This window comes from Crocodylus siamensis, chromosome 2 (genome assembly GCF_052110815.1).
Source record: "Crocodylus siamensis isolate JL-2025a chromosome 2, ASM5211081v1, whole genome shotgun sequence".
Classification (NCBI taxonomy): Eukaryota; Metazoa; Chordata; order Crocodylia; family Crocodylidae; genus Crocodylus; species Crocodylus siamensis.
Genome location: NC_143396.1, coordinates 38,838,588 through 38,866,390, shown reverse-complemented (window position 1 = coordinate 38,866,390; position 27,803 = coordinate 38,838,588). Strand labels below are relative to the sequence as shown.

The following is a 27,803-nucleotide window of genomic DNA, read 5'->3' as shown; positions in this document are numbered from 1 at the left end:
TCCAAGGTGGAATACCTTGCAATTTTCTGTATTGAATGTCATCAGGTTTTTATCCACCCACTTTCTAAGCCAGAAAGGTCAGCCAGGACCACCAGCCTATCCTCACATGTGGACACTTTACCCCAAAGTTTGGTTTCATCAGCAAACTTGGTTAGTCTGCCTCTGACACCAGTGTCCACATTGTTAATAAAGACATTATTAAAGATGGAGCCTTAGGAGACACCACTGGTCATGAAGCGTTATCCATCGACTACTACTCCCTGGGTCCAACCTCAGAGCCAGAGAGTGGTTGGTAATCAACAGAAGTGAATCATACATTCATACACACAAGATGCTTAGTGTATAATATTCTATCTGCCAGTTGGAGGCAACATAGCTGAGGCCACAGCACAAGCGGGCTAAATGGCTAATTGGCATTCTCACTCAGCAGCACTAATTAGTCTACCCTGATTCCTCTCAGAAGAGGAATAGTGCTACAAGTTACAGTAAATTTTATATCTATTGCTGTAAGTCTGTGGTCTAAACATGGTCACAATGAACTAGGAGGATTCCAAGTCTGTCATCATTCAGAATGCCCAATTTAGATGCCAGGTATAGGAATGATTCTTCTGAGCCTCAAAAAATAAGTTTTTAATGATGTTCATGAATAATGTAGGTAACAGTCTTGTGCTAATGAAACCATGTACAGGATCTCTCTTGAAATAGAAAGGGCCAAGTTCTGTCCTGCCCAATGACAATTGCATATATTTATTTATTATCTGAAGGTAAATATTTACTTTGAATGAAGAGTTATAGGAAATCCAAGGGCTATATTATTGTATAGTATTGTTATACACATTACCTAGTTTTGACTGCGATCATTTGCAAGTACTAAGATATCATTAACCTAAAGAGGGGTCACATTTATCTGGGGCCCTGGCCAGATCCAGACCATAGGGCTCCTTGCAGAATGGATCTTGTGGACTGGTCCAGAGGTAAAACAAGGCTTCAGCCCTGTGTTCTGCAGCAGGCCATGACCTCCAACTTCCAATAGGCCACTGGTAACCTAGCAGGACAGGGACAGAGAGAGAGAGAGAGAGAGAGAGAGAGAGGGGGAGAGAGAGAGAGAGAGAGAGAAACTGAGACACTGCGAGCTGGATCAAGCTGTTGGACTTTATGTTAACGCCCCTGCCTTAATTCCTGTTAATGGCTTACTTTGCAATTACAGAACCTGTAGAAAAATTAGAGGACATCATTAAAAGAAATAACAGATCTGACAGATTAACAAAAAATGCAATGCCTGGTTACACAGGGATGAGTTTGGATTTGATCCTGAGTTGAAGCTTGAGCTGCTCCACCAGTAATGGCAGAAAAACTGGAAAATGCACTACACAAAAGTTCCCAAAGAAACCATGTGAGAGGAGAGAGTGACAGACTCTGAGTTTTAAAGCAGTGGGAGCTACCCTTTTTGGCAGTTAAGCCACAAGTTAGGCCCACACTTTCCCCAGGTGCCATTCTGATCCCCTTCCCCTACCCAATCAGCTGCATTGTTTCCTGCTTCCTTCCATCTGCTCAAATCTGCCACTCTGCTTTCTTCTTCCTGCCCTAATCTGCCTATCCAATCTCCGGTCTGCCATGTGTCACACACAGGGGCTGCTCATGCCACTACACATGCACGCCACAGGTTGGCCACCACTGTCTTAAAAGAAGCTAAGCCCAACCTTTTTCACACAAGGAACAGCTCCTGCAACACAGGACCTCTGATGGGTAGGACTTTCAAAAGGTACCTAAGAAAGTTGAGGACCAAACTGAAATTTGAAGGGAAATAGGGCACTTTTCAAACTGATACTTTGTAATGGATACAGAAAAGCTGTAGATAAACAAAACAGACAGGAGGGAAATGGGAAATTAAAGGGAGACAATTCCTATGTGCAAAAAAATAAAACAGAAAAAATGAATAAGAAGCATGTTGTTATATTCTTCTAAGAAAGAGATAAAAGTTCTCAGAAGTGAAACTATCCTTTTTTGAAGTCTTACTGCACTGTTGAGTTAGCAACCTTACTAGTATGGGGTTTCAGAAGGAAGACAGCTTTTTCTGAATGTGCATTAATGGAACCGTCACAGCACCCACAATAGATTGAAAATTATGTTACCTTTATTTTTCCATTTGATATTACATGCATTTTATGTACTAGTTTGTATTATTTATGTGAAGAAGTAACCACCTCCATCAAATCACTTGTATCTATTGCTGTTGTGATGAAACTCAGCAGCATGCACAGGATAGGAGTTCAAAGCCATAGTTTTATCCATAAGAAACCTTGGATTTATCTGTATGAGAAACATGATCTGTAAAATGACTTTCATACATACGGTTAATTTTGGTTTTATGCAGACATTGCATAGTTCATTATTAGTTTCTAGTGAAAGACTGGAGATGTATGTGGTGTCAGTGGCCTTGGAGTAGATCAAGTGACAGTGGCAAACAGGAAGATTTGAAGAAGAGGCATAACCTTCAGGGTCGAAAGGTCAGCAAGTACAGCCTGCAGTAAAGAACAAAAACGATTTGTTAAACTTGACACCTGAATCACATTTCTCTTACGGAGTTTCTAAGAAATCAAAAAAAGTTGCACCAAACTTGCAAAGAATGATAGTGACAGTAATTAGCTTTTTCAGATTTGCCTAGAAACATATGCAAATTTATATCAGTCTATAGAGATTCCTTTTTGTCAGATTTTTCAGTCTAACATTTCAATAAAAATGACAAGTATAGGCATAGAATAAACTGTAACTTTATTTTAGTTGTTAGACTTACTTCAAATATATGTGGTATCATGGGTATATAAGACATCTAACATTTCAACTTGCTTCTAAAAATAATTGCACATTATGAATCCTTATCCTGTGTCTTGAGTTGTACTTGTGAAGTAAGTCTATGACTTTAATGATTACTTAAAGTGAGTCATCCTCTTCTGATTGGAGTTTGCTTTTAAGAATTAACTTAGTCATTAACAAAAACTTTCTATAATATAAACAACATGATTTGTATTGGCTTCCTTTTTTTAAAAAAGGAAAAAAATATTTTTAACAAAATACTAGTTAGTAAAAAATAACAATCTTCATTCTAGTGGGTTTTCACATATACAACATGACGACACATAGGAAGATGAAATTTCTATGTCAATATTTGATAAAAAAACAACCTTTTAACAGTTACATAATATTAAAAAGGGATAGAAGCAGCTACCCTTTTAATTCTTTTAAAAAGACGACTGTATAATGCTCCACTAGATTTTTAAAGTATATTTTAATACAATTGGGGATATGAATATAGAACAGATAAAAGTAGGCAGGTAATTCACATCTGACCAAATAACTCAGCTATACTATATTATTGATAACAAAGATAATATTTTGCATGTGCCAGAAAAGGAATTTTACTCAATTTCCTTTCCATTTTTCCTGAACATATGAATTGAAGCATAAAGCTGCGCATTGCATAGCACATCCATCTGAAGCTTAAATTACTGCAGCTGGCAACACATCAGAAACTATTTCAATCTCCTGTAAGTGAAACATATCCTTACTTCAGCTGCAGCCAGTGATGTCACCTCCATCAGGTTCACTGCTCGGAAAGCAAACACAGCAGCTGCCAGGACTGAAAAAGAATGTATGACGTATAAACTACTGACCTACTAATTAGTTGTTGGAATTAATTCAGGATCTAAAGCACTAACTTTCTTTTTGTAGTCATTATTTTGTTTTGAACCATAATACAAAATGTATTCTAGCATTCTAATTCTTGTCTAAAAGATCCATAAAGATGTGACTATATTCCTTGGACAAGCAGAATAAGTCTGCATTTGAAATTAAGGATGTGGATAGTGTCCTGCAATGGTCTCGCCATATACTTAAACTGGAATAAAACAGTGTTCACTTAGGTGCTAAGAGATGAGTGTAAAGACACACTGACTTAAATCAGGGCTGTCCAATTTGTAAGGGTGTTGCAAGCCACAGGGGCTGCACCAGTGTGGGCCAGGTGCCCCTGGGGCCACATGCTGCTTAGGTGCACTGCCCCCCTATGCAGGCACTCCCCCCATCTCCCCACTATTCTGCACAGTGCTTTGTGTGGATATTGCCCCCTTCCCAACTGTGCTGCACTGAACTATGCACAGACACTCCCTGCACCATGCTGCACCGACTGTACCATGTGCGAGTACTCCTTCTGCACAGTGCTGCCTGCATGGGCCTCTGACCCCCTCCCAGTTCCCTGAGATGCAGCTGCACTGCCATGGCCTGCACCAACTGGGGGGAGGAGAAGGGAGAAGTAAGCGAAGGGGAGGGGAGCCTGGAGCTCTCAGTTGCTTCTGTGGCCAGTGCAATAAGGAAGCAGCATCAGTGTGGGAGCCCAGGGGCCTCAAATTAACCCCTTAGGCAGCATGCAGCCCATTGGCCAGGAGTTGGATAACCCTGACTTAAATTATGACAAAATGAGTCACTCATCCCACAGAAGTATGAGTTGTCGTTTCATGTAGGAAACAGGAAAGTACCATGTATCCTTGAGTTGCTTGCAACCCCATCTTCCTCACTGAGTTAACAGGTGGCAGCTCTGAGGTAGAAAGTTTGGGAATCCCCCTGCCCTTTGACTTCCACAGGTTAGCCACACAACTCCCAAGGAGCACTGAGCAAGAAGAGGGAGTCATGTTCAGCTCCACAGAGCAGCAGAACAGATGCTTCCTGTAAGGAGCTCACTGACTGAGGGGAGGGGAGTTGGGAATCCAAGAAGAGTAGTCGTTCCTTAAGGAGATGGTCCTCCAAGCCCAAAGCCTGGGACGCAGGCGCCGTGGTGGACACAGTCTTCCTGGACTTTAGGAAGGCCTTTGACACTGTCTCTCACTCCATCCTCATTAAACAATTAGGTGTCTGTGGTGTCAAGGCCTACACAGTCAGATGGGTTGCAAACTGGCTGGAGGGCCGCAACCAGAGAGTGGTGGTGGACAGGTCATTTTTGACCTGGAGAGATGTGAGCAGTGGAGTTCCCCAGAGCTTGGTCCTCAGGCCTGCACTGTTCAACATCTTCATCGGTGATTTCGAGGGGGTGAAAAGCACCTTGTTCAAGTTCACAGATGACACTAAAATGTGAGGAGAACTGAGCACACTACAAGAGAGGGACAGGCTACAACTAGATCTTGACAGGTTACAGAGGTGGGTGGATGAGAATAATATGGCTTTCAATACGGACAAGTACAAGGTGTTGCACCTGGAGAGGAAGAACCAGCAGCATACCTATAGGCTGGGGAACTCTTTCTTGTCAGCACAGAGGCAGAGAAAGATCTTGGTGTCATTATTGATTCAAAGCTGAACACGGGCCACCAATGTGGGGATGCGGTCAGGATGGCTAACTGCACTTTGTCATGCATCCAAAGATGCATCATGAGCAGGTCCAAGGAGGTGATCCTCCCCCTCTCTGCAACATTAGTCAGACCGCAGCTGGAGTACTGTGTCCAGTTCTGGGTGCCACACTTCAGGAGGGATGTGGACAGCATTGAGACAGTCCAGAGGAAGGCCACTCGCATGATTAGGGGGCAGCAGGGCAGGCCCTACAAGGACAGGCTATGGGACCTGAACTTGTTCAGCCTCCACAAGAGAAGGCTGAGAAGAGATCTGGTGGCTGTCTATAAAACTTGCCAAAGGGGACCAGCAGGCAACAGGAGTGTCCCTGTTCCTCCAAGCACTACCAGGAGGAACAAGGAATAAGGGCCATAAGTTGACTGAGAATAGATTCAGGCTAGATATCAGAAGGCACTACTTTACAGTCAAGGAGGCTAGGAGCTGGAACCAACTTCCAAGGGAAGTGGTGCTTGCTGCTACCCTGGGGGTCTTCAAAAGGAGGCTAGACAGCCACCTAGCCGGGGTCATTTGACCCCAGCATCCTTTGCTGCCCATGGCAGGGGGTCGGATTAGATGATCTGCTTAGATCCCTTCCAACCCTACCAACTATGAAACTATGACATGCTGTGGGCACACCCCCACCAGCTCATGGCAGGCTGCAAAGACAACTGGGCACACAGGAATATACTCACTGACTCTGCCCCTCTCTAGGCCCTCCTCCCTCATAGTGGGGTGGAGTAGTTCATAAACTGGTTATGTTTATGAAGTCTTGTCTCTCCATATCTTCCATATCCTTATCTATGTGAATAGGGTGCATGAGCAAGGACCAAGAAACTATGCTGAGTGACCATCTCACAGAGAACATCATGGAACTTCACCGCATGTGTGTGGCTTGTTAGTGTGCTACAGAAGAAGAGTCACCAAGCAAAGGCTGGAGAAATACGATTGCTCTTTATAAATACACTAGTAAACATTAGGGAGGGAAAAAACCTAGTTAAACTAAGGACAATTTTAACAAAAGAGGAAATTTCTAAACATAAGTGGTTCTGAAACAGCTTTCTAAGAACAGCAGGGGCAAAACCTAATTAGTTTCAAGAAGAAGCTTCATAAGTTTATGAAAGATTACACAATGTAGCTGCCTGTGCTAGTAAGGGACAACAAATGGCAACACAGGAGGTCCCTTCCAGCCCTATGTATATAAGCAGGCTTTAAGACAGGGTAGGAAATTATTTGGGCCCAGGGGCCACACAAGGAGTTTTGATGAGTTGTCGCAGGCCAGGTCAGCCCCCGTCCGTCCCACCCCCGTAACATCTCACCATAACTCCCAATGTCGGAGGGGCCCTTGGGCAGGCGAGGAGCAGTGTTCACAAGCGAGGGCTGGCACGGCCAGGATCTCAGGGAGGGTTGTGGGGTGTCCCCTGTACTGTGGGAGGCATGTATGCATGGGTGGGGGCCTGCTAGGGCGATAGGTCCTGGGAAATGACTGGGCGTGAAGAGAGGGATCAGGGGGCAGCAGGGCAGACCCTACAAGGAGAGGCTATGGAACCTGAACCTGTTCAGTATTCACAAAAGAAGGCTGAGATGGGATCTGGTGGCTGTCTATAAACTGGCCAAGGGGAACCAGCAGGCTATGGGAGGTCCCTGTTCCCCCAAGCGCTACCAGGAGTAACTGGGAATAACGGCCATAAGTCGACTGAGAGTAGATTCAGGCTAGACATCAGGAGGCACAACTTCACAGTCAGGGCAGCTAGGATCTGGAACCAACTTCCAAGGGAAGTGGTCCTTGCTCCTACCCTGGGGGTCTTCAAAAGGAGGCTAGATAATCACATAGCCGGGGTCATTTGACCCCAGCATTCTTTCCTGCCCATGGCAGGGGGTCAGACTTGATGATTTGCTCAAGTCCCTTCCAACCCTTCCAACTATGAAACTATGAGAACTTTCAGAAGGTCACATACCAAACTCCACAGCGAGCCAACCCCACAACTGTGTAGGTAGATAAATAACATGAGAAACCCTTTGACAATCCAAATTCTGCTCCAAGTGAAAACTTCAGTGCTATACAGATGTGGCCACCAACTGCACTCCTTCTCCCCTGCCTCCCTGGGGTGCTTCAATAGTGCCACAATGGCATAAAACAGCAATGCTACCCAGCCAGGGTATATGACGCGGGGTTGCTTGGTTCTCTAGCACCCTCAGTGCTACGCCCCACCCCCATGCCCCCAAGGGTGGGTAGCCAGTGAACATTTTTTGTGTTTGCCTGGCTATCCTCAGGGACCTAAGGAGGCCAAGAAACCTGCAAGGAAAGCTTCTCTCTAGCCCCCTGGCTGAAGAGCTGGAGTCCCTGCAAGTCTTGGCCTCCAGGCTCTGAAAGAAATAAGAGAGAGCAGAACCCTGTTCAATGTCTCTTGGTTTCTGAAGGGCCTCAAAGAGAGCTAGGCATACAGGATCACCCATTGACTCTGCCCTGGTCTAGGCCCTCTCCCCTCACAGCTGGGTGGAACAGAACAGGGATGATGCTAAGCACCACCCCACCCCACCCCACCCCCAACTGTGCTCCATGGAGTATAGATACATTTCAGGAGGCACTTTTAAAAAAAAAAAAAGGTGTTTTAAAGATGCTCCACAGATTTTTGAAGATCACTTCTGAAGCATTTGGCCACGAACATCCAAACACTTGCTCTTTGGAGCACTTCCAAGCATAGACCACTTCAATGGTTGCGTCTGTGCAGGGCCCCTACTTGGTGTGGGCAAATCTACTGTTCATGTTGCCATGAGTGAATTGAGCAGAGCCAATTAGATGCTCAGCTCACACTTCCTTCTGCATTTGGATCCCCAGGTTACTGACAGTTATGTATGTACAGGTTCCCCAACCATATTTGGGCAATTGATGGAAACACATTTCAATGCTTCAACCTTCTATCAATGGAAAAAACCCTTTTTCCCTGTGTGCTGTAGGCACTATAGACAACTGTGGGAGGCCAAAACGCATCAGTGCTAGAGTGTAAGGTAACTAGCATGCAAGAGCTATCTACAACTCTACCTTGGTTTTTTTGATTAGACAAGGATCGCTCAAATGGGAACACCAGCACCATTTCCCACACAGATATCAAAGGTATCATCATCCCCCCACTAATATGCAGAGGCCCTGCCCATGTGTTGCTGCCATGGATCAAGAAATTGTGTGCTGACACTATATCACAGAACAGAAGTGTTTAACTACGAGCTAAATAGCTTCAGGACAACACCAGAACTCATTTTGAACGTCTCAAAGTCAGGTGCACATTGCCAGGAGTTTGATAATCTACAACATTCTGCAGCTTTTTGAAGAGAACAAGTTTGGAAGCCACAGCGAAGGTTTGGTGGTGGCAGTCATTAAATTTGTGCCGTAGTCAGAATCACCTGAGCCACTCGTGCATAGCTACAACCCCCAGCAACATCAAGATGTACAGGACAGACTGACCACCTACTTGAAACACGGTGCAGGAAGATGGGAATAAATTGCTGGGACAAATGCATATTTGCAGCATTTATTTGAGCTGCCCCATGGGGAAACCTGACTGCTGGTCCTCTAGCATCACTCGGTGCTCTGCTCTATGCACCTCCCCAGCCAGGGTAGGAAGTCAAAGCGTGCTTTCCTATGTGCCTGGCTATCCTCAGGGACCCAAGGAGGCCAAAAGGCATATAAAGAATCCTTCTCTCCAGCCCACAGGCTGAAAAGCAGGAGTCCCCACATCCATCTCAGCCTCCACTCTCCTGAAGAGACCAGAAAGTACACAGCATAGGGCAAGGGTGGGCAATTATTTCAGGTGGAGGGCTGCTTGCCAAGTTTTGGCAAGTTGTCAAGGGTCACATGGGTAGCCCCGCCCCTTGACAGGTGCCCTGCCCCCTAGTTACCATCTTGTGACTGGAAGTCCCGCCCCCTAACACCTGCACACACACACAGAGCCCGTGCCTGCACACACACACACACACACACACACTGCCCGTGCCTGCATGCGCGCACACACACACACACACTGCCCGTGCCTGCACGCGCGCGCGCACACACACACACACACACACACACATTGCCCGTGCCTGCACGCGCGCGTGCACACACACACACACACACACACTGCCCGTGCCTGCACGCACGCGCACACACACACACTGCCCGGGCCTGCACGCGTGCGCACACTGCCAGGGTTAGGGATAAGGGGATAGCCCAGGGAAGGCTTTAGGACAGGGCTCAGAGCCCTGATTCCTAAGGTCTGGGCTAGAGCGCCGAGACTGTGTGCAGACTTGGGGGTCAGTGTATGTGTATGGGTCCTAGTATGGGCCACTGAAGGAAACATCAGCAAGGCATGGGATATGATAAGGGGAGGTCGGAGTCGTATACATAAACCCCTGTCATCAGGGCAGATAAGTGGACAGCCTCCTACCTAATTAACATCAGATTATTAGTAACATCAAGGCGTGGCAGATCAGGAGGCAGGTGGCTGGCACCAAGACAAGTGGGTGGGCCTATATTTAGACTGGCCCTGGGACACCCATTTGTTACATATGCTCTAATGTTAAGTATTTCATTAACTGACAACTTCTGTAAGAACTGGGATATTTATATATTACTGTTTTCCCTATGTAACAGTTATATTTTTTTGGCTTAATAATAGTTGTATTCTGTTCTCAGTAATCATGAGAGGAAAAGAATTTCCCACTCTTGGTAAGACATGTTTTAATTATTTTTAAATTCTACATGCAAATTAAAACTATTTATAAATAAGATTTTCATTACCAGCAAGAATTTCTAATGAGTTGTATCCTAGGATTCTGTCCCATAAGAGTAGGAGTTGGTCTGTTGCTAAATAACCAGAAAATGCTCGTACCATCCATTTAAATGATATTCGTAGTCTGTAATTGGAAGACAAGTAAAAATTACACAATCTTAGAAAACAGAGTTGGAATGGACCTCAGGAGGTCATCTAGCATCTCTCTTGATCCCAAGGCAGGACCAACAATATCAAAACGATTCTTGAGAGAGATTTGTCCAACCTATTCTTAAAATCCCTCAGTGGGAAAGATTCCACAATCCAGTTGTGTACCCACCTTAACATAGCTTCCTTTAGACCGGGGTGGCCAGAGTTACTCACCCTGGGAGCCCCATCTCCAAAGCCAGAGTGTGGTGGGGGAGGGGAGGGAAAAGAGAATGTGCTGAGCAACTTGGCATGGCTGCAGAGCAGGGGCAGAGGGGGAGGTGCTGAGCAACCTGGCAAGGCTGCAGGGGCCACCTTGGGGAAAAGTGGGTGGGACTTTGGTGGAGAAGCCCTAGAGAGCCACAAGAACCATGCTGTCAAGCTGCATGCGGTTCATGAGGTGCGGTTTGACCACCATTGCTCTAGATCATATTTCTGATAAGAAAGTTATGGGAGACCATGACAAAAAAAAAAAGAAATCTTCTGAATCCCAGGAAATACATCTAGCTTTCTCTAGCAGATCTGGCAGAATTACTAAGTAATGAATGGCTGGAAAATACAGTAATTCCTGCAAACTGGAAGAATAGCTTTCCGTTTTATTTTATAATGTAGAGATATATCAAGGGGGAGACTTGATAGCACATAATAAAGTTAAACACCCAACTCCAATTGATTTTCAGTAGAAACTGGGAAACCTACATGATATCTGTGCTTTTACTCTAACCATAACTATTAGATTAAAATACCAAAGAACCTCATTTCCAGAACAATATAAGTTGCACTGATTGTCATGAGCCAAGTTTCACATTGGGAGCAAGTACTTACGGTTGCGCCCCAATTTCTCGAAGATGATAAAAGAGTTGTGGGAGATGGGTTTGAAGAAGGGTCTCAAACAGCAAGCATAACGACACAATTCCCTAGCAAAACAACATCATCACATCCTGAAAACACATTTTTCACTAAAAGTTTTTCCATTGTAAAGTTTGATAAAAGTATATCTGAGTATAAATACAAATGCGTATTAATTTAAGCAGTAAGACACAATATTAATGTCATAATTTCACAACTAGAGTAGACAGATCATGATATCTTCAATTGTTGAGGCCTTGATCCTATAAAAGCAGTTCCATATGTGAATAACTTTATCATATACATAAATAGTTCCATTTTTCTCCGAGCTACTTGCATAGGTTTATATGGTCAAGGTCTAAGTGTAGTAATGACCTACAATGAAGTATTTTTATTTTGATAAAATACTTGTGCTAGTTGCTATACTTGATCTTATTCAAAAAGACATTGACAAAAATACAAATTCTGTGCATTATCTTTGATAATCAGCAAAACAGGCGAGATACATTTTTAAAAGAGAAAGTAGGTCAATTTTTTCTACTATGAAAATTTCCTTATTGGCGTGAGTACGGGGCTACCATAAAGTCCCAAAATATAGGCCCAATCTGGCAAAACTTGCTATTAGGCAGAATAGCTATCACGAGGATAGGATAAGTTACCTATCATTTGTCTCTCAATATACTTTGCCTTCATTTTTATGCCCAAGTGTCAGTTTGCAGGTTTAGGTCCTAACTCACTTTTCAGCAAATTATGTATTATCTATCTAACTATGTTTATTAACTATCTATTAATGATTAACTTTATTAACTACCATATTCATCTGCATACCACGTCATGATCTCGAGAAGCTTGTTGTTCTTAAACGCTTTGCTTGACAGTTTATACAGGTAAGAACAACCCATTATTAGCAGTCTTTTCAGGCTTCAATGCTTAAAAAATTCAACGTTTTTATCCTGAAAATATATTATCAAAAACTAAGAAAGCTTTTTTGTGAAAAGGAAGAAAGCTATTATACTTTCTGTAGTGTGTATAATATTAACTATTAAGTATGCAGCAACTAAAAAACTTTCACAAGTTGCTTCTGAATGTCTGAACACAAAACACTTACACAGGTCAGTAACAAAATTTACATAAATTTCCCTTCACGTAGAAGCACTAAAAAGAAGTGTACGCAAGCACACAAAGATGCACTGGTTAAAGAGGAGGCAAAATTGAGGCATCATTGAAAATCTGATATGTAAACTACAGTGGTCAATTCCTAGAAGGCTCTTCATTATTAAAGTATTGTAATCACAAACACAAAATAAACTGAAACGGAAGTCAATCTTTCACTACCTCTCGATATCTCATGCACCTAAATGGATCAGAAAGCACTTCAGTAGCAAATAAGTCTCTGATTTCTATATGAATCTTAAGAATGTGTCCTGAGTTCAGGACTTTATTACACAAAAGAAACAGCTCCCCAAAAATCTTAAAGCATTAGCATTATTAAGTTATGTCTGTCAGAGAGTTTATTATAGAGACATCTAAATAAAGCTACAGAATGTTACTTCAGGCTTGCTTGCATTTTTTATCACATTTAAAATGGGATATTTCTCAGTAATGCATGCTTAAGAAAAAGAGATCATGTTAACATACATTATTCCATAGCAACTAAAAATAAAGTCTGATTTGATCTTATTTCCTAATGAACTTACAGAGGGATGAGAAGAGATGGAATGGAGTCTGAAGAAAAAACGCACATACATCTCACGGAATATCTGATACAATTTGGAAGGTTCATGGTACAGAAAACAAAGTGGAGCAACTGAAAGGATAAAAAAATTGAATTGACTCAATACAGCAAACTGCTAAAATATTCAATGATAAGTGCATGAAGTATGAGGAAAATAAGTCAATAATATTTATAACAGTATAATATGTACATTAATTCTGAATTATTTAGAAAGGCATGTTTATTTTTATATTTGATTCTATCATTTAAAAAAAAGGTGGATTTGCATACCATAAGACAACTCCATGTACTTCATATAGGTACAAATAACTGGAGCCTGCTTATTCTATAGCTCTGGATTCATGAGCATCAAAAATATGATTTTCTAGCAGCGAGGACATTACCTTCAGACTCAAGAGGTCTGGATTCAACTATCTATCTATGTAATCTTTGGCAAGTCGCACACTCTTTGTCTCAGTTTCTCTGTAAGCTGGAGTCTATAGCACTTACCTACTGCAAAGGGACACTGTGAGGATTAATATATTGAAGACTGAGTTACTCAGAAACACATTGTCACTATGAGGATGCTAGGAAGAGAATCATCCAAGCAGTACTTTTAATTAAAGACCCAGATCCTCACATCCAACCTTGGATTTTCTCTTTTGCTGATCAAACAGTGAATTTACATTCTGTACCTTTAATAAACAGCAGTAGTACCCCTTGAAGTTTTCTTGCCATACAATAACCCAATTTACTTATCCTCTTTGAAACAAAAAAATTATTTACTCATCAGTAAGAAAACCCCCAGAAACTTCACTAGATCAGAAATAAAGGCCCCCATCATTTGAACATAACTGTACCAACTGCCTTGCCGTGACTGAACAGTGATGGCTTTTTTCCACAAAAATATAGAAATCCTTCTTTTCTAGAATACTTGTATATAGAACACATTCTTTTAATCTCAATTATTTTGATAATCTGGATGGCTACACAAGACACACTAATGCGGTAATGGGAGAAAACGCAAAACAGCTAGTATGAAGTAAAAGTACAGTAATTACTCATTGCATACACAAAACTCATTCTTTTAATTTCCTCTTTGCAGTTTAGTCCTAAGTATTCCTCAATATGATGCCCCTCACCAGCCATACATGTATGCCACTTTTTGCACAAGACACTTTTATGAGAAAACATTCTCCATTCGCATTGTTCTTGGCTGCCCAGGAGGAACAATGCACAGTGAGATCACATTTTCTTCTGAAACAGTCTCCCTTCAGTCATACATCTTGAACCTTGCTATGAGTGAAGCTGGAGACCAATGCTCAGATAATTGTTCTCTGAAAAGAGATCCCCTACATACCAACAAATTATAATATTAGAAAAGAGATCAGTCTTGGAACAAAATACACTGCTATTTATGGGGAAAAATCCAGAATAACTACTTAAAATATTAATATTTAAATTGTACTTACCATACATTGAAAAGCCATGAAAAGGAATTACACCTAAAAAACAAGGTTGCTTATTTTATCTTTTATTCTTTTATCTCTGTTCATCCATACAACAGTTTTTTCCAGTTCCCAATGTGTACCTGGTGTTTAATGGGAACAACTCAAGGCATGTTACCTTCTCTAAATATTGCAGACAAAATTAAAATGGAATCTAACACGCACCTGCACTTACACTGCCAGAAGGTTATTCAACTTGGCCAGGTAGTGGCACTTAGGATCCCTACCTAGACAGTAAATGGGAAGACACAAGCACCTCCAAAAAGCCAACTTACGGGTTTTTTCATGGTCTAATTAGTTCTGCAGTAAAGTCTCAGCATCCACATATGCGACTATTAGGCCACAGGAAATGAATTAACTTTGCTGTAGTTTAGTACTCGTAAATACAAGTACTACCCTGTGGCAGTGTTTTTTAACGTGCAGCAATGTATGTGTAGATACTGACAGGACTGGCTGAGGCACGAGGCTGCTTCAGCATAGAGCTGCATGCTGGCTAGTCCTGCACTAGAGCACCCTTGTATCCCAGCCAGCTCCTCTGCAGCATGTTGAGCCAGACTGGAGCAGCCCCATGCTGGCAGCTGGGCCTCCTGCTGACCCTTGAGGCCTCCTGCCAGCCAGCTCTATGTGCTAGTCCCAAGATCACATGAAGACGCTGCACCTGGGAGCAATAAACTCTGGTGTGATATGTGCCAGTGCCAGAGTTTATTGCTCTGTGTGGGCAGATGCACCCATGGTTACATGACTAGGTGCTCTGAACCAAGAATGGGGATAAGGAGGCATCTGCAAAATGTAATTTAGGGAAAATGTTACCATACAGGGATGCACTTGAATTCCCATCCTCTCAAGAGCTTAGACGCATGACTTGTTGCCATTAGGCACTTAATACCTAGCTCAACTTCGGTGGACAAGCACCTAACAGACCAAGTGGCAGCAACATGGGTTCTGGACACTGGTCATAGAATTATGTGTTTTTTAAACAATGACCATACCGCCATTTAAATATACAATGCACAGAGCTTTGGCAGCAAGTACAGGACCCTAGGATTTCTTCTCCCAGAGCAACAATGTAAGCACCAAACTAAACAGACATGTGCTCTCTTGTTTGCTCTCCTTCTGGCCTGTCACTCTCAGCTGACTAACAGCTAGGCTTGCCAGGAGTGGTGGAGAATCTATTCTATTAACCTGGGTTAAAATTCACTCAGGGTGAGGAGGGCCTAGAATCCAGATTTCTCACTCCCTAGGTGAGTGATATATAACTACTACTATAACTTACAACAGATAAAAAGGTTTATCTTTTCCCCTCGAACCTGGCCACTGGGCAGGCTCCTCATTTTTTAGCAGAAGTCAATGCTACTGATGTATGTTAAATGTGCTGCATGTACACCTACTATACTGTACCTCTTCAGGGACTTGGGCAGAGTTTAGGTGCACCCCAGCAAGAATATGAACTTCAACAGAGCTTAGGTGGTTTTAAGTGCTGCAATTAGATTTCTTTTGAACATGCTCAGGTTTCCCATGGTAGACACCTAGGGGACTCTGCAGTCCAAAATATAAACAATTAATTATTCTAGGTCCCATTTAGACACATTTAGTCATCTATGCAACTAATTTAAAACTCACATGCTTAATTTGAGCATGGGAGCAGTCCTAGTTGCTTCAATGGAATTTGCTTTATTTGCTTAAATGTTAAAGCTATACTTAAATGTCTCCAAGATCAGAGTAATGCCCTGATTCAAAAGTTCTTAAGCACATACTTTCTAGCAATCACATCTAACATAATCTGGATGCAGTCACACATTAACAATGAGGCAGCAATAGGAGAAAAAGAGACATGATTTTCAATAATGAGTTCATGGACACCTTTGCAGTTGCATCATGTCAGTTTTCCACTCCTTTCCAAATCATTTTAGTTACCCTAGATGGCTGAGGAATGATTTAAGGGATTTTAATGAAGGGAAATAGCTGTTTTGGCAAATGAGATTAAGGAGGATACTTCATGCTTAGATGGCTGTGTAGAACAATACCGAAGTGGAAGAAGAGGACCAAGGGTATGTGCTAGGACTGGCAACATTGCCAGAACAGAGAAGACACAGAAGAAGACAAAGTCAGAGATACAGACAAAAGATCAATGATGTAGGATCTTGAAATCAAGGACTAAGGAGCTTAAACATGATATAAAATTCAATAAGCAGCCAATAAAAGGACTCAAAGTGGTGGGGAACTTTCCTGCTAAGAAGATAGATCAACTGCTGCAGTAACAGCAACATCAATACCATTAATTTGAAAATTATATGCATAGATTTACCTCTAAATAAAAATAAGTAATGACATGCTTAGTGAGAGACTTGGAGTGTTGTAGTCATGATGGTTCAGAAAATATATGGCAGGCAAAAGTTTTTTGTAATATCTTTTACTAGACCAACTGGTATAATAGAAGTTTGATTAGCTTTCAGGCACATACTGCTGTGAAAGCTTGTCAAACTTCTATCCTAACTATACAGTTGGTCCAATTAAAGACATTACAAAAAATCCTTGGTTAGTATACAGTTTGGTACCTTTATGGCATAGTTTCTAAAAGTGCTAAACAGCTGATGATCAGACAGGGAACCCATCTCATTACTTACTTAATTGAAACCAGGATCAAGAAGTGAAATATGAGCATCCACACATGCTTTAGGCCACCATAAGATTCCCCAGTCCTCACGTAGGTACTGAAGCCAGATCTAATGTACATGTGCTTTAGCCTGTCTGAAGATGCAGCCCAATGCTCAAGCTCATTATAGTATAGCCTTAAATTAACAAAGCTGTCAGAACCACAGTCAAACGTTAACTTAAAATATTGGTACTGTTTTCATTTTTATTGTTGTAAGAAGCTGCAATATTCCTAATCTCCCACTAGAGGAGGCTACAGTATAACACTTACCACTTGGTGGGTAAAAAACAGCATATTCTTCCATTCCAAGTTTTCCTATAAATAAGCATAGGAGTGTTTAAATATGACTGAATGGTAAAAAAACCCTCTCTTTCAAAATGTGAACTTTGTTTTTCAGGAACATAATCACAAACTTCATAAATAATGGAATATCTTTTCATTTTATATTATCCCAAAATGTGCAAGGCATTTCATAAGAAACAGAAAACTGATATTTATTTTCCTCCAGCATAAAATGAAAATGTTACACAGCAAGGAAAAGTAATAAACAGCACAGAGGATCAGAAGCAATAGTACTTCAACAATAACACCACTGAACATAGACTGTGGACACATGCAGGCATACATCTTAAGTGATTCTGTAGTTTGGGGGTTTTTAGATAGCAAGTGTATTATCGATCCACTCTCTGTGTGGACACTGCAAACACAGTTGACATCTTCAAGGGATAAATCATGAAGATGGGCATGCTGAAGTAGGCCAGATGCAGAAGAGCGTTCTAAGATAGAAGTAGAGCTTAAGAAAATGCAAAAATGTTAGAGGGAGAAACAGACAAATGATGCATTAAGGCTGGCATTACCAAAACAGTTGACAAAGTGAAAATAGAAGCATGACCCAATTGGAATTTTAAATGATCTCTATGATTTCAAATCTTACAATTTATATACTTTATATACAAGTTTTTAAACACAACTGAACTGATTTTAAAAGATGTTCTGAATTTCTTTCTATAGTTTTAGGATATGCAAGAATATTAAACTAGAACAGAGATGACTGTTGCTAGTTATTAACAACGTTTTCTAAATCCTCAAAAAATTATCATGTGTGATAAGAACAAGGATCTGTGAACCATGGAACTTTTTATCAATTGATCATTGTATTGTGTAAATTCAATACAACAGAATCTCCTGCAAAAAGAGGAAAAGATTTTTTTGTCAAACTCAGAAGGAAATTTAAAATACCTAGACTTAAAGTATATACATTTATTGTACCAAAGAATCAATAGAATTAAATGGCTAAGACCACTAATCAATTTTTATTTGTTGCCTATATATACATACGTATACATACACACACACACACACACACACACATATACATACACACACACACAACCTCTAAAATAGTAATAAACAAAAGTTGAACATGTATCACCTTGTATTTTCTGCCCACTAATTCATTTGAACCACGATTTGTCTCACATTTCTAAGTAAGTTTAAAAAGATCTCATTTTTTAAAACTCTTATCTAAACTGGAAATATGTTTCCTTCTCCGTGACGTTCTGGAATTTCCCATTAAAATTACACTGGATGCTCATTTGGCCTCATACCAATAGCAGTACTAAAATATATTATTTCATGATCAGCCTTGCAATGGGCAGATCCATTCTAGATTATATATATTTTACACACACACATACACACACGCGCGCGCGCGCACAGGTTTCCCTCACTTTATGCAGGTTCTGTACATCTGAATTTGCTCTTATGTGATGACTGTTTTTATACCAAACATTCATTATAGGCAAGGTAAATTCACTCTTTTGCAATCAGTGTGGTGGAAGCCCGCAGTCAGCTGCTTTGTGTGGTGCATTGTGGGAGTGATGCACACCAAAATATAGTTTCCTGGGTGGATCTGTCTCTTTGCTTGTTGTCTGCGACACATGTTTCTGTAGTTGCCATCCCTGTTATTATAGCACCTTGTGCTTGTGTATACTGTCTGCTGTTGGTAAGTACCAAAATTCTCTTGTAAAAGTGGTAGAAATGGGTCTGGTGGTCAGTACAGTCGAAGTCCTGGAACTTATCCCTATTTGCTACATTGTGAAGTGGGTTCCCTTTCAAGTTATGTGCCATTTTCCAGGAATGCATGTACAGCATAAAGTGAGGGAAACCTGTACACACACACACACACACACACACACACACATATATAAAGATATGCATATATACATATCACTTGGTGGTCCCAAAACACTGGGCTAAAATGATACAGGTATATGTTCTAAAAATGCATTAGATTTTTCCTTCTTTCAAGGGCTGTACAGCTGGACTCCTAGTTTAGAAATCACTGAAGTCAATGGCAATTATAATAGTGACTTCGGTGGATGCATGGTTTCACCAATCGTGATTTTGGTGCTTGACTTAGAAACAACAACAACAAAACAAAAACAAAAACCCACAAAGGCATATGAAACGCCATACAAATCTAAAACATTCCTAAAATATTGCCAACCTTTTTAACTGTTTTGGGCAGAACTTTTCCACTCTCATTGTCTTCCTGACATTGATGTTTTCAGAAAACTTTAACCAAAATAGTTCAGCAGTTTCTGAGTAGGTGGATAGACAATAAAGACCACAAAGGATGAAACAGGGTAGATGAGGAAGCCACTTGATTCAAATGCAGAAGGAACTGAAAGCTAGATCAACAATGCTGTAGTAGGGGATGAGAAGGGAGGAGCAGATTAGGAAAAAGATCCTTCCGGTAGGAGAGACTAGGAGTGGAGGATGGGCTGGAGGAAAGACAGAAACTGAGATGGGAGTTGGAGTGGGAGATGCAACCAGAAGCAGGGATTGTGACTGGCTGGGTAGTGACTGGACCAGGAGCCAGGGAGTGAAGTGAGAAAGAGAAAGAAAGCAATGAGGTGGGGAAAGTGGGAGTGAGATAAGGACTGATAGAGTGAGGAGGATCAGAAATGAATGAAAGAGACAAAAAAAAAGGTCAAGCCTGAGGGAAACAAAGCAAACTCCCCTCTAGAGCCCAGAATGAAACACAGGATTCTCAAGTCTCTGCTAGCCTCTGCTGTTAGCAAATATCTCTGAAGCTCAAAGGGTCATATATTCTTCTTAGCGCCGTTATAGAAAGGATGACAATTTACTACCGCTTTCAGTTATTCAAACTGCACAAGAGACAGAGACCTTTCCAGTGGATCTGAAGTTTCCAACTCTGCTAATGATTATATGAATCTGATGTCACATCATGGGATTTCTATTTTTTAGTCTGCTTTTTTAAAAACAGGTAAATATACATACAAAACTACAGTAAAAGAACACAACTGTAATAATGTTCTTTGTAATAACGTTCTTTGTAATAACGTTCTTTGCAGAGCATTTTAAGAAATATGCAATTCATATAATATATGTTAATATGATATAGTCTATGGAAGAATGACCAGAATCTTCACTTAAAATGTTCTTCCTTTACCTCGTATGTATGACTTGGGTGGGGTAGCACTGCTGTAAGTAAAGTGCTCCAGTACTGATGTATCACGGGAAAAGCAGAGTAATACCTGAAGAAAACAAGACAAACCATCAGGGAACTGTTACATCAACACAGCAATGTCATATGCAGAAGTATGCAATTGGCAACTGATTCATTTTAAAATTTTATGCACCTGTACAACATAACTACCATATTTACTTGACAAGACTTGGATATTTATCTATGTATGGGGCTGAGCTGGGACCATACTCATTGCCCCAGGCTGCAATGGAACATGGAGCAAGGCAAAGTGTGGGGGGAAGCAGGACAGAGGCAGGTGAGGAAGTAGAGCCTGTAGGTGAAGGGGGGAGACAGGAAGAAGACGCTGCAGTAGGAAGATGGTGGAGTGCAGAGCCAAAGGGTAGGACAAGCAGTGGCTGTGGCTATGGCTGGATCCCAGGTAGGAACAGGAGCCCGAGTCACAGCAGCCACCTGCCCTCATACTCAATTCTAAGATATGTTAAGTGGGGGACCTCATCTTAGAATTAAATAAACATGGTAGGGTTGAAAAAATTATCAAGGACCACATTTATGACAGCCCTGCCGGGGAAGTGATGTTGAGGGGTAACCAACATGGGTTTGTGCCAGGCCGATCCTGCCTGACCAACCTGGTCTCTTTCTAGATTTAGGCTAGATATCAGGAGGCGCTACTTCACGGTCAGGGCAGCTAGGAACTGGAACCAACTTCCAAGAGAAGTGGTGCTGGCTCCTACCCTGGGGGTCTTTAAGAGGAGGTTAGATGAACACCTTGCTGGGGTTATTTGATCCTGGTGATCTTTCCTGCCATGGCAGGGGGTTGGACTAGATGATCTACTCAGGTCCCTTCCAACCCTAGAAACTATGAAACTATGAAAGAGACTGAGGGACCTGAATCTCTTCAGTCTCCGCAAGAGGAGACTGAGGGGAAATCTTGTGGCTGCCTACAACCTTGTCAGGGGCCACCAACAGGGACTCAGGGAAAGTCTGTTCACCAGGGCCCCCCTTGGAGTCACCAGGAACAATGGCCACAAGCTGAGGGAGGATAGGTTTAGGTTAGATAATTAGGAAGAACTACTTCACTATAAGGGTGGCCAGAGCCTGGAATAGACTTCCCAGAGAGGTGGTGCTCTCACCTTCCCCGGAAATCTTCAAGAGGAGACTGGATAGGCATCTGGCTGGGGTCTTATGACCCCTCCCAGTGTTCCTTCCTGCCCATGGGGGGTCAAACTCGATGATCTGTCTAGGTCCCTTCCGACTCATTGATTCTATGATAATAGGGCAGAAACATATTTACAAAGCTCATTCAACCCTGCTTCAGACCTAGGCCTAGAACTTATGCTTCTTGCATCCCTCCATTCTCTGCTGTCAGCAAATACCTGTGGAACACACTGGCAAAGTAACCTGTTCTCCTCTAGTGGTGGTCTGTATCTTCATGTAGTACCACACTGATCTCCCACAGTCAGCAGAAGAGTTGGCACCTTGAAATTACTTTAATTTTTTTGAGAGAGGCAAGGATTTCTTAGAGTGATATCTTTTATTGGAGCAACTGAGCAGTTGGGATAGAGTAAGACAAGTTTTTGAATGAAAGACATTCTTAGACATTAGTTACCAGACTTCTGGATTTATATCTTTAGACCTTTGTATGCACATAAACCATCTGTACAAGTAGTTATGGTAACTGCACACAATGGACTACACAGATATCTAACAGGCCATGGCATTTAGTTTGCAGCCCTTGGGATCCCACCTAACCATCACTGGCTGCAGCAGCAGTGTCCAGACTCCTTTTCCCTCTGGTTTGTGTGTCTGCCTCACTCCAGGGAACAAGGTGGGACAGCACAACACAGCCCATGCTGCCTGGGAAGCCCATGGCATGGAGGAGCAGTGGAGGAGCCTGTGCCCAGGGAGCTGAAGGTGGGACCGCGGCACCTGAACCCACACAGTGCTGAGGAGGGGAGGGAAGTCTTTGCATGCCTGGTGTAGTTGGGGGTAGAGAGTGCCAATGTGAGGAGCACCCAAGAAACCCATTATTGCCACTGATTCAGTCCCCAGGCACTAAAGTAAGAAAGCCCTGTAACAGGCCATTTACCTATGCAGTTACAATGACCAATGGCAACTGTACCAAGTAAAATAAATAAATAACATTATCTGCATTTTTGCCTGTGCAAAGTGCTTGTCCCTCACATTCTTTTCCAGTCAGAGAACCTTTAGAAGATCCTCCTATTATATTCTCAACATTCCATTCATACTGAAGCAACACAACTGGAAAAAAGAGAACGGGAAGATCATGTTGCATCAGCCTGTGTGTCGCGGGGCACTCCCGCGCCCCGCTCCTAAGGAGATGCCCCAGGAAGGAGAGAGGTGTAACAGGGCACCAGAGTGCCTGCTACTAGCAGGAGGAATAGGGCTGCTGAAGCACCCTGGAGCAACACAGATGGGGGTTGCTAGGGCAACCAGGCAGGTCATGTGGCCAGGAGGGGGCAGGGCCAGGCCCTTATAAACAGCTAGGCCCAAGCCTGGCTAGCAGTACCCTTCTGGATGCCACAGGAGCAGGAGCTCTGTGGCTGAGCTGAGCGGCCAGAGTCGGGGGTTGCAGCCTTACCTTACTGACCGGCTGCGATGATGCTAGGGACGAGGACACCCTGATAAGAGGTAGGGCTGAGAGCCTGAGAGGGGCTGAGAGTTGGCTTTACGAGCGGGTAGGCTCTTTGTTGGTTTTGTTACAGCCGTTCGGGCTTGGCTTGAGTTATAGTTACCGGAGGACCGGGTGAGGCTGTAGGGGAGCGAGGAGGCCTCAGCGGGGCTCCCCAGCAGTTTGGGGGCTCCGGGTGCCCAGTAGGGGCACAGTGCCAGTGAGGCACAACGGTTTGTGCCGGAGTGATACGGAGCACGGGGTTGGACCCCGGCCCGTAAGGACGGCACTTTGCCCAGGTGGGTGACGAGAAAAGACCCAGGAAAGGGTCAAGGGGGCCAGGCACGGCTACGGCCACCTGAGCCCCAAGCGCGGGAGGCGCGCAGCGCGGAGAGCGCAGTACAGGCCCCAGAGAGGGCGAGGCCCGGAGAGGGCGCAGCGCGGAGCGCGCGGTACAGGCCCAGAGAGGGCAAGGCCCGGAGAGGGCGCAGAGCAGAAAAGACCCAGGAAAGGGTCAAGGGGGCCAGGCACGGCTACGGCCACCTGAGCCCCAAGCCCAGAGAGGGCGCAGCGCTGAGAGAGCGCGATATACAGGCCCCAGAGAGGGCGAGGCCCCAAGAGAGGGCACAGCGCCGAGAGCGCGGTACAGGCCCCAGAGAGGGCGAGGCCCGGAGAGGGCGCAGCGCCGAGAGCGCGGTACAGGCCCCAGAGAGGGCGAGGCCCCAGAGAGGGCGCAGCGCGGAGAGCGCGGTACAGGCCCCAGAGAGGGCGAGGCCCGGAGAGGGCGCAGCGCGGAGAGCGCGGTACAGGCCCCAGAGAGGGCGAGGCCCGGAGAGGGCGCAGCGCGGAGAGCGCGGTACAGGCCCAGAGAGGGCGAGGCCCAGAGAGGGCGCAGAACAGAAACGACCCAGGAAAGGGTCAAGGGGGCCAGGCACGGCTACGGCCACCTGAGCCCCAAACGCGGGAAATCCGCAAGCGCGGAGGACGCGGCAGAGACCCCGAGTGGGGCCGCAAGCGCAGAGGGCGCGGCGGAGACCCCGAGAGGGGTGAGAGGAGCTAGAGAGACCCAAGGGCGTCAGTAAGAGGCCGGTGGGTGAGAGCCCGGCCCAGGGGCGCCAGGTGGGTGACGAGCCCAGGGTGCCAGAGGGAGAGCACCCGAGGGGCAGGGGACCAGACAATGTCCCCCCGGGACAGCTGCGAGGCTTGGGGCGTGCTAAAGGGGAGGTTTTGGAGGCACGCATTTGCCCATAAGGCTGGGGTGAGAGTACCCCACTTTGGAACGGAGGTGATACCATCAAGGTGCTGTTAGGTGTAAGTAAGCAGCCTCCCATTCTGAACCTCAACAGCAAAGACGTGGCGGGCGAGTAGAGGGTGTCAGACCACCCTAATTGGCACGGCAAGGGGGCGCTCGCGAGCTCACGGCCGCTCGCGGGGCCATCCGTGACACTGTGCTAAATGCATATTTAGAGTTTAATAGTTTACAATAAGGAAAACAGCATTATTGTGTAAAAAGCAGGCCGCAAGCAGGCCTTGAAAAGTAAACAATAGTAAAAGATGCTATGCACATATCTAAAGTTGTCGGAAAAATGCATTTTATGCTAAGCAGTGCTGTATTAAAAAAAAAAAAAACACCTTCAGTGGAAGATTGCACTATTATGAACGTACACAAGGTGAGTTAAGGTTGAATATTCAATTTGTTATTTCCAGATTTGAACTTCAAACTGTTTTTAGATAACATCATTTGTCAAAGTAAACATGTAAAAATCTTACTTTTGGAAACCGCTTGTACTTCCTTTTGGAAACATAATATTTTTTTTGTGATAGAATCTGACTGAATCTCAAACTATATCTAAAAACTATATCTAAGTAGGTGGTACCCGTGCTTAAACGCTATCTAAATTAAATATTATTTTTAAACAACTCACAATCAACTTCAAACTGCCAAAATACAATACACAAGATACAGTTACAATACACAGGCAAAGTTAATATTATGTATATGTTAACTGAGCCGAGAGAAAGGAAGACTAATCTAAAAAGGAAATAACTATGTTCTCCAGTAGGAGAAAGAATGTAACCTTAATCTGCAGCCCCTTTTTTAGGAATATTATGTCTAGTTCTTATGTCTGGAAGTCTTTAAATCCAGAATGCCTATCTTTCTAAAAGCTTTGCTATAGCTCACGCAGAAATTATGGCTTGATACAAAAATAACTAGGTTAGGATGCGTGGTATATTTTATGCAGGTGGTCAGCCTAATTATTACAACTGTCTCTTCTGGCCTATAAATTCTATACCTCACATACAAAAGTAACACCACAAAAATCAATGATACACAAGCTATTTGGAAATGGCTAAATATTTTACAAACTAATAGGCCATTTAATTTTAGATTAATTGTAAAACCACTATTTTCAAAAGCCAAACTGATGAAATAAAATCACAGCATACATCAGGAATTTTATATATAAAATAAATAAAATAAAAATAAATAAAATAAAAATAAATAAAAAATAAATAAATAAAAAATAAATAAATAAAATAAAATAAATGTATTTTAGAATACATTTTAGGGCAGCTAAGTTAGAATGTGATGGCTGCATAGAAGAGAGACTCAACTAGCAGAGTCTTATAAATGGATGATTTTACAACTTAGAAATCACATTAAAGCAAATGACTAGCAATTTCATCTCACAGCATCCTTTCCAAAAGGATTACTTATTCCTAAATCAGGTCCCAATAGTGCAACTCACTTCTATTATTATTTAATCTTTATATCCTTTTAGGCCCAGATGTCCTGGTCAAGTACAGAGACTCACTGTTTGGTACTGTACAAGCACCCGTAGTCAAAACCTATCCTCAGAAAGGTTGCCATCTCAGTAATAAACAGTTTTGCAAAGACAGTGAAGTTTCTACATTTACTTTTTATCTTTAAGTATCATTATTTAAATTTTATAAAATTCTTTTCCTTGAACAACACTGTTCCTCACTTATTATATGGAATCAAGGAACAAAGTTGTAGCAGAGTAATTTTGCAGCCCATATAACAAAATGATGCATAAATTATGCAGTTGCAAATCACTGTATTTAGTAGAATACAAGATGAGGTTTTTTTCCCAGACAGTAGTGGGAGGGGAAGGGGGAAGCCCCTCCTCTTGCATCCGCATGCGAAGCAGGGGGCAGGGGGCAGGCAGTAGTTTCACTGACTATAGCCCTGATTCTAGGTCGGAGCCAGAGTCAGACCCACAGAAGCCTCCTGCTCTGCCCTCTGCTTTCTCTCTGCAGCTTCTGCCCCTCCGACCCACCCCCTTACTGTCAGGTACAGCTTGGCTCCGGCTGGGGCTGCAGTCTGTCTGAGCATGGAAACTCCTTCCTCTGCCTGGCCAATCAGCAGCACTGACATTGCTGCACAGCCAGGCAAGGACTGGGCTTCTAAGTCCTGTGCTCCATGATGGAGAAGCATGGGGATGAAGTGGGTGGGGCAGAGGGCCAGGGGGTCACCTCACCCCTCCCCCAGCCACTGATTTCTCTGTGGTAATGCGAGAGAGGGGAGGGAATTCAAAACAACCTTCCAACACTTATATTCTATACCTGGAAAATTATAATAAATTTATAAATTTTTCACATATAAAATATAATTATTGGGGGGCTGTTTTACTTCCAGGGTCATCTGATATTCAAGTAAATATGGTAGGCTAGGAAAGATGATGCTGGGGGGTTACAAAGCAGGTTGCAAAATGCAATAAAGAATTAAATGAAATGTAAAGGATCAATTAGTGACTAAAGGTTTGGTCTTTTAACACTTGAATAAAATGTACTCCTATATTTTTTTTTTTAGAGAGTGTTGCACTGAAATAAGTAGGTGAGTCTCCATGAAGCTTGTGAGGAATCTGTGGCTAATGCACAACCACTTGTTAATGTATTTTTCACAGAATGCCAACAATCAGGTTAGCTTGTATTATTCAATATCTATATGCTGAAAAGGATATACCTCTAAGTGTGACTGTGTATTTAGAAGCAACTGCAATGACAGAAATGGAAACATTTCTGCAGAAACCAATAAGGAACACTAAGAGCAGATTGGATCATTTCCTTTCTTTTATGATTAGGGACCGATTCAATTTGTGATTTTGCAAAAAGCACAAAATCTGTGACTGTCCACAAAATAAACTTAAAAGAAACTTAGTAAAATACTGGCTCCCCAGTGAGAGCCGGCAGTCCTCGCTGCCTCACAGCCAGCCCAGGCCAGGAAGGCGCCGGCTGACCGGGCAGCATAAAGGACTACCAGCAGCCAAGACGGCAGCTGCCCCTTCATCCCTCCCTCTCTCTGGGGCCTCTCCGCCAATCAGCAGCGAGGAGCAGGGTTGCACGAAGGGCAGCCAGTAGCCAAGATGGCAGCTGGCCCTTCATCCCTCCCTCACCACCAGGAGCTCTCCACCAATCAGCAGCAAGGGGAAGGGCCACCAGGAAATACCCGCAAAATTGGCTCTTTGTGCCATGACCAAGCCATGAAAATTCCTTTTGTCCCACCATGAATTAATTAGGTCCCTGTTTATGATTACATATTAAATAACTATTACTAAATATTTACAGATGTTTATGATGGATGAAACC

At 43.2% G+C, this 27,803-nt stretch overlaps 1 protein-coding gene across 3 annotated transcripts in view; it reads right to left on the bottom strand.

Moving 5' to 3' along the window:
- Positions 1-2,112: 2,112 nt before the first annotated feature.
- The window catches only part of TBC1D19 (TBC1 domain family member 19), a 113,554-nt gene continuing 87,863 nt past the window's right edge, over positions 2,113-27,803 (bottom strand). For all 3 annotated transcript variants that reach the window (XM_090035728.1, XM_090035729.1, XM_090035727.1), the window contains exons 14-21: positions 20,525-20,609; positions 17,317-17,361; positions 14,358-14,390; positions 12,869-12,978; positions 11,148-11,239; positions 10,145-10,260; positions 3,567-3,637; positions 2,113-2,522 (exon numbers count right to left, since the gene is read on the bottom strand). In XM_090035728.1, the coding sequence (XP_089891854.1) occupies positions 2,448-2,522; positions 3,567-3,637; positions 10,145-10,260; positions 11,148-11,239; positions 12,869-12,978; positions 14,358-14,390; positions 17,317-17,361; positions 20,525-20,609 (627 nt within the window). In that variant the 3' untranslated portion in view covers positions 2,113-2,447. The remainder of the gene's footprint in view (positions 2,523-3,566; positions 3,638-10,144; positions 10,261-11,147; positions 11,240-12,868; positions 12,979-14,357; positions 14,391-17,316; positions 17,362-20,524; positions 20,610-27,803) is intronic.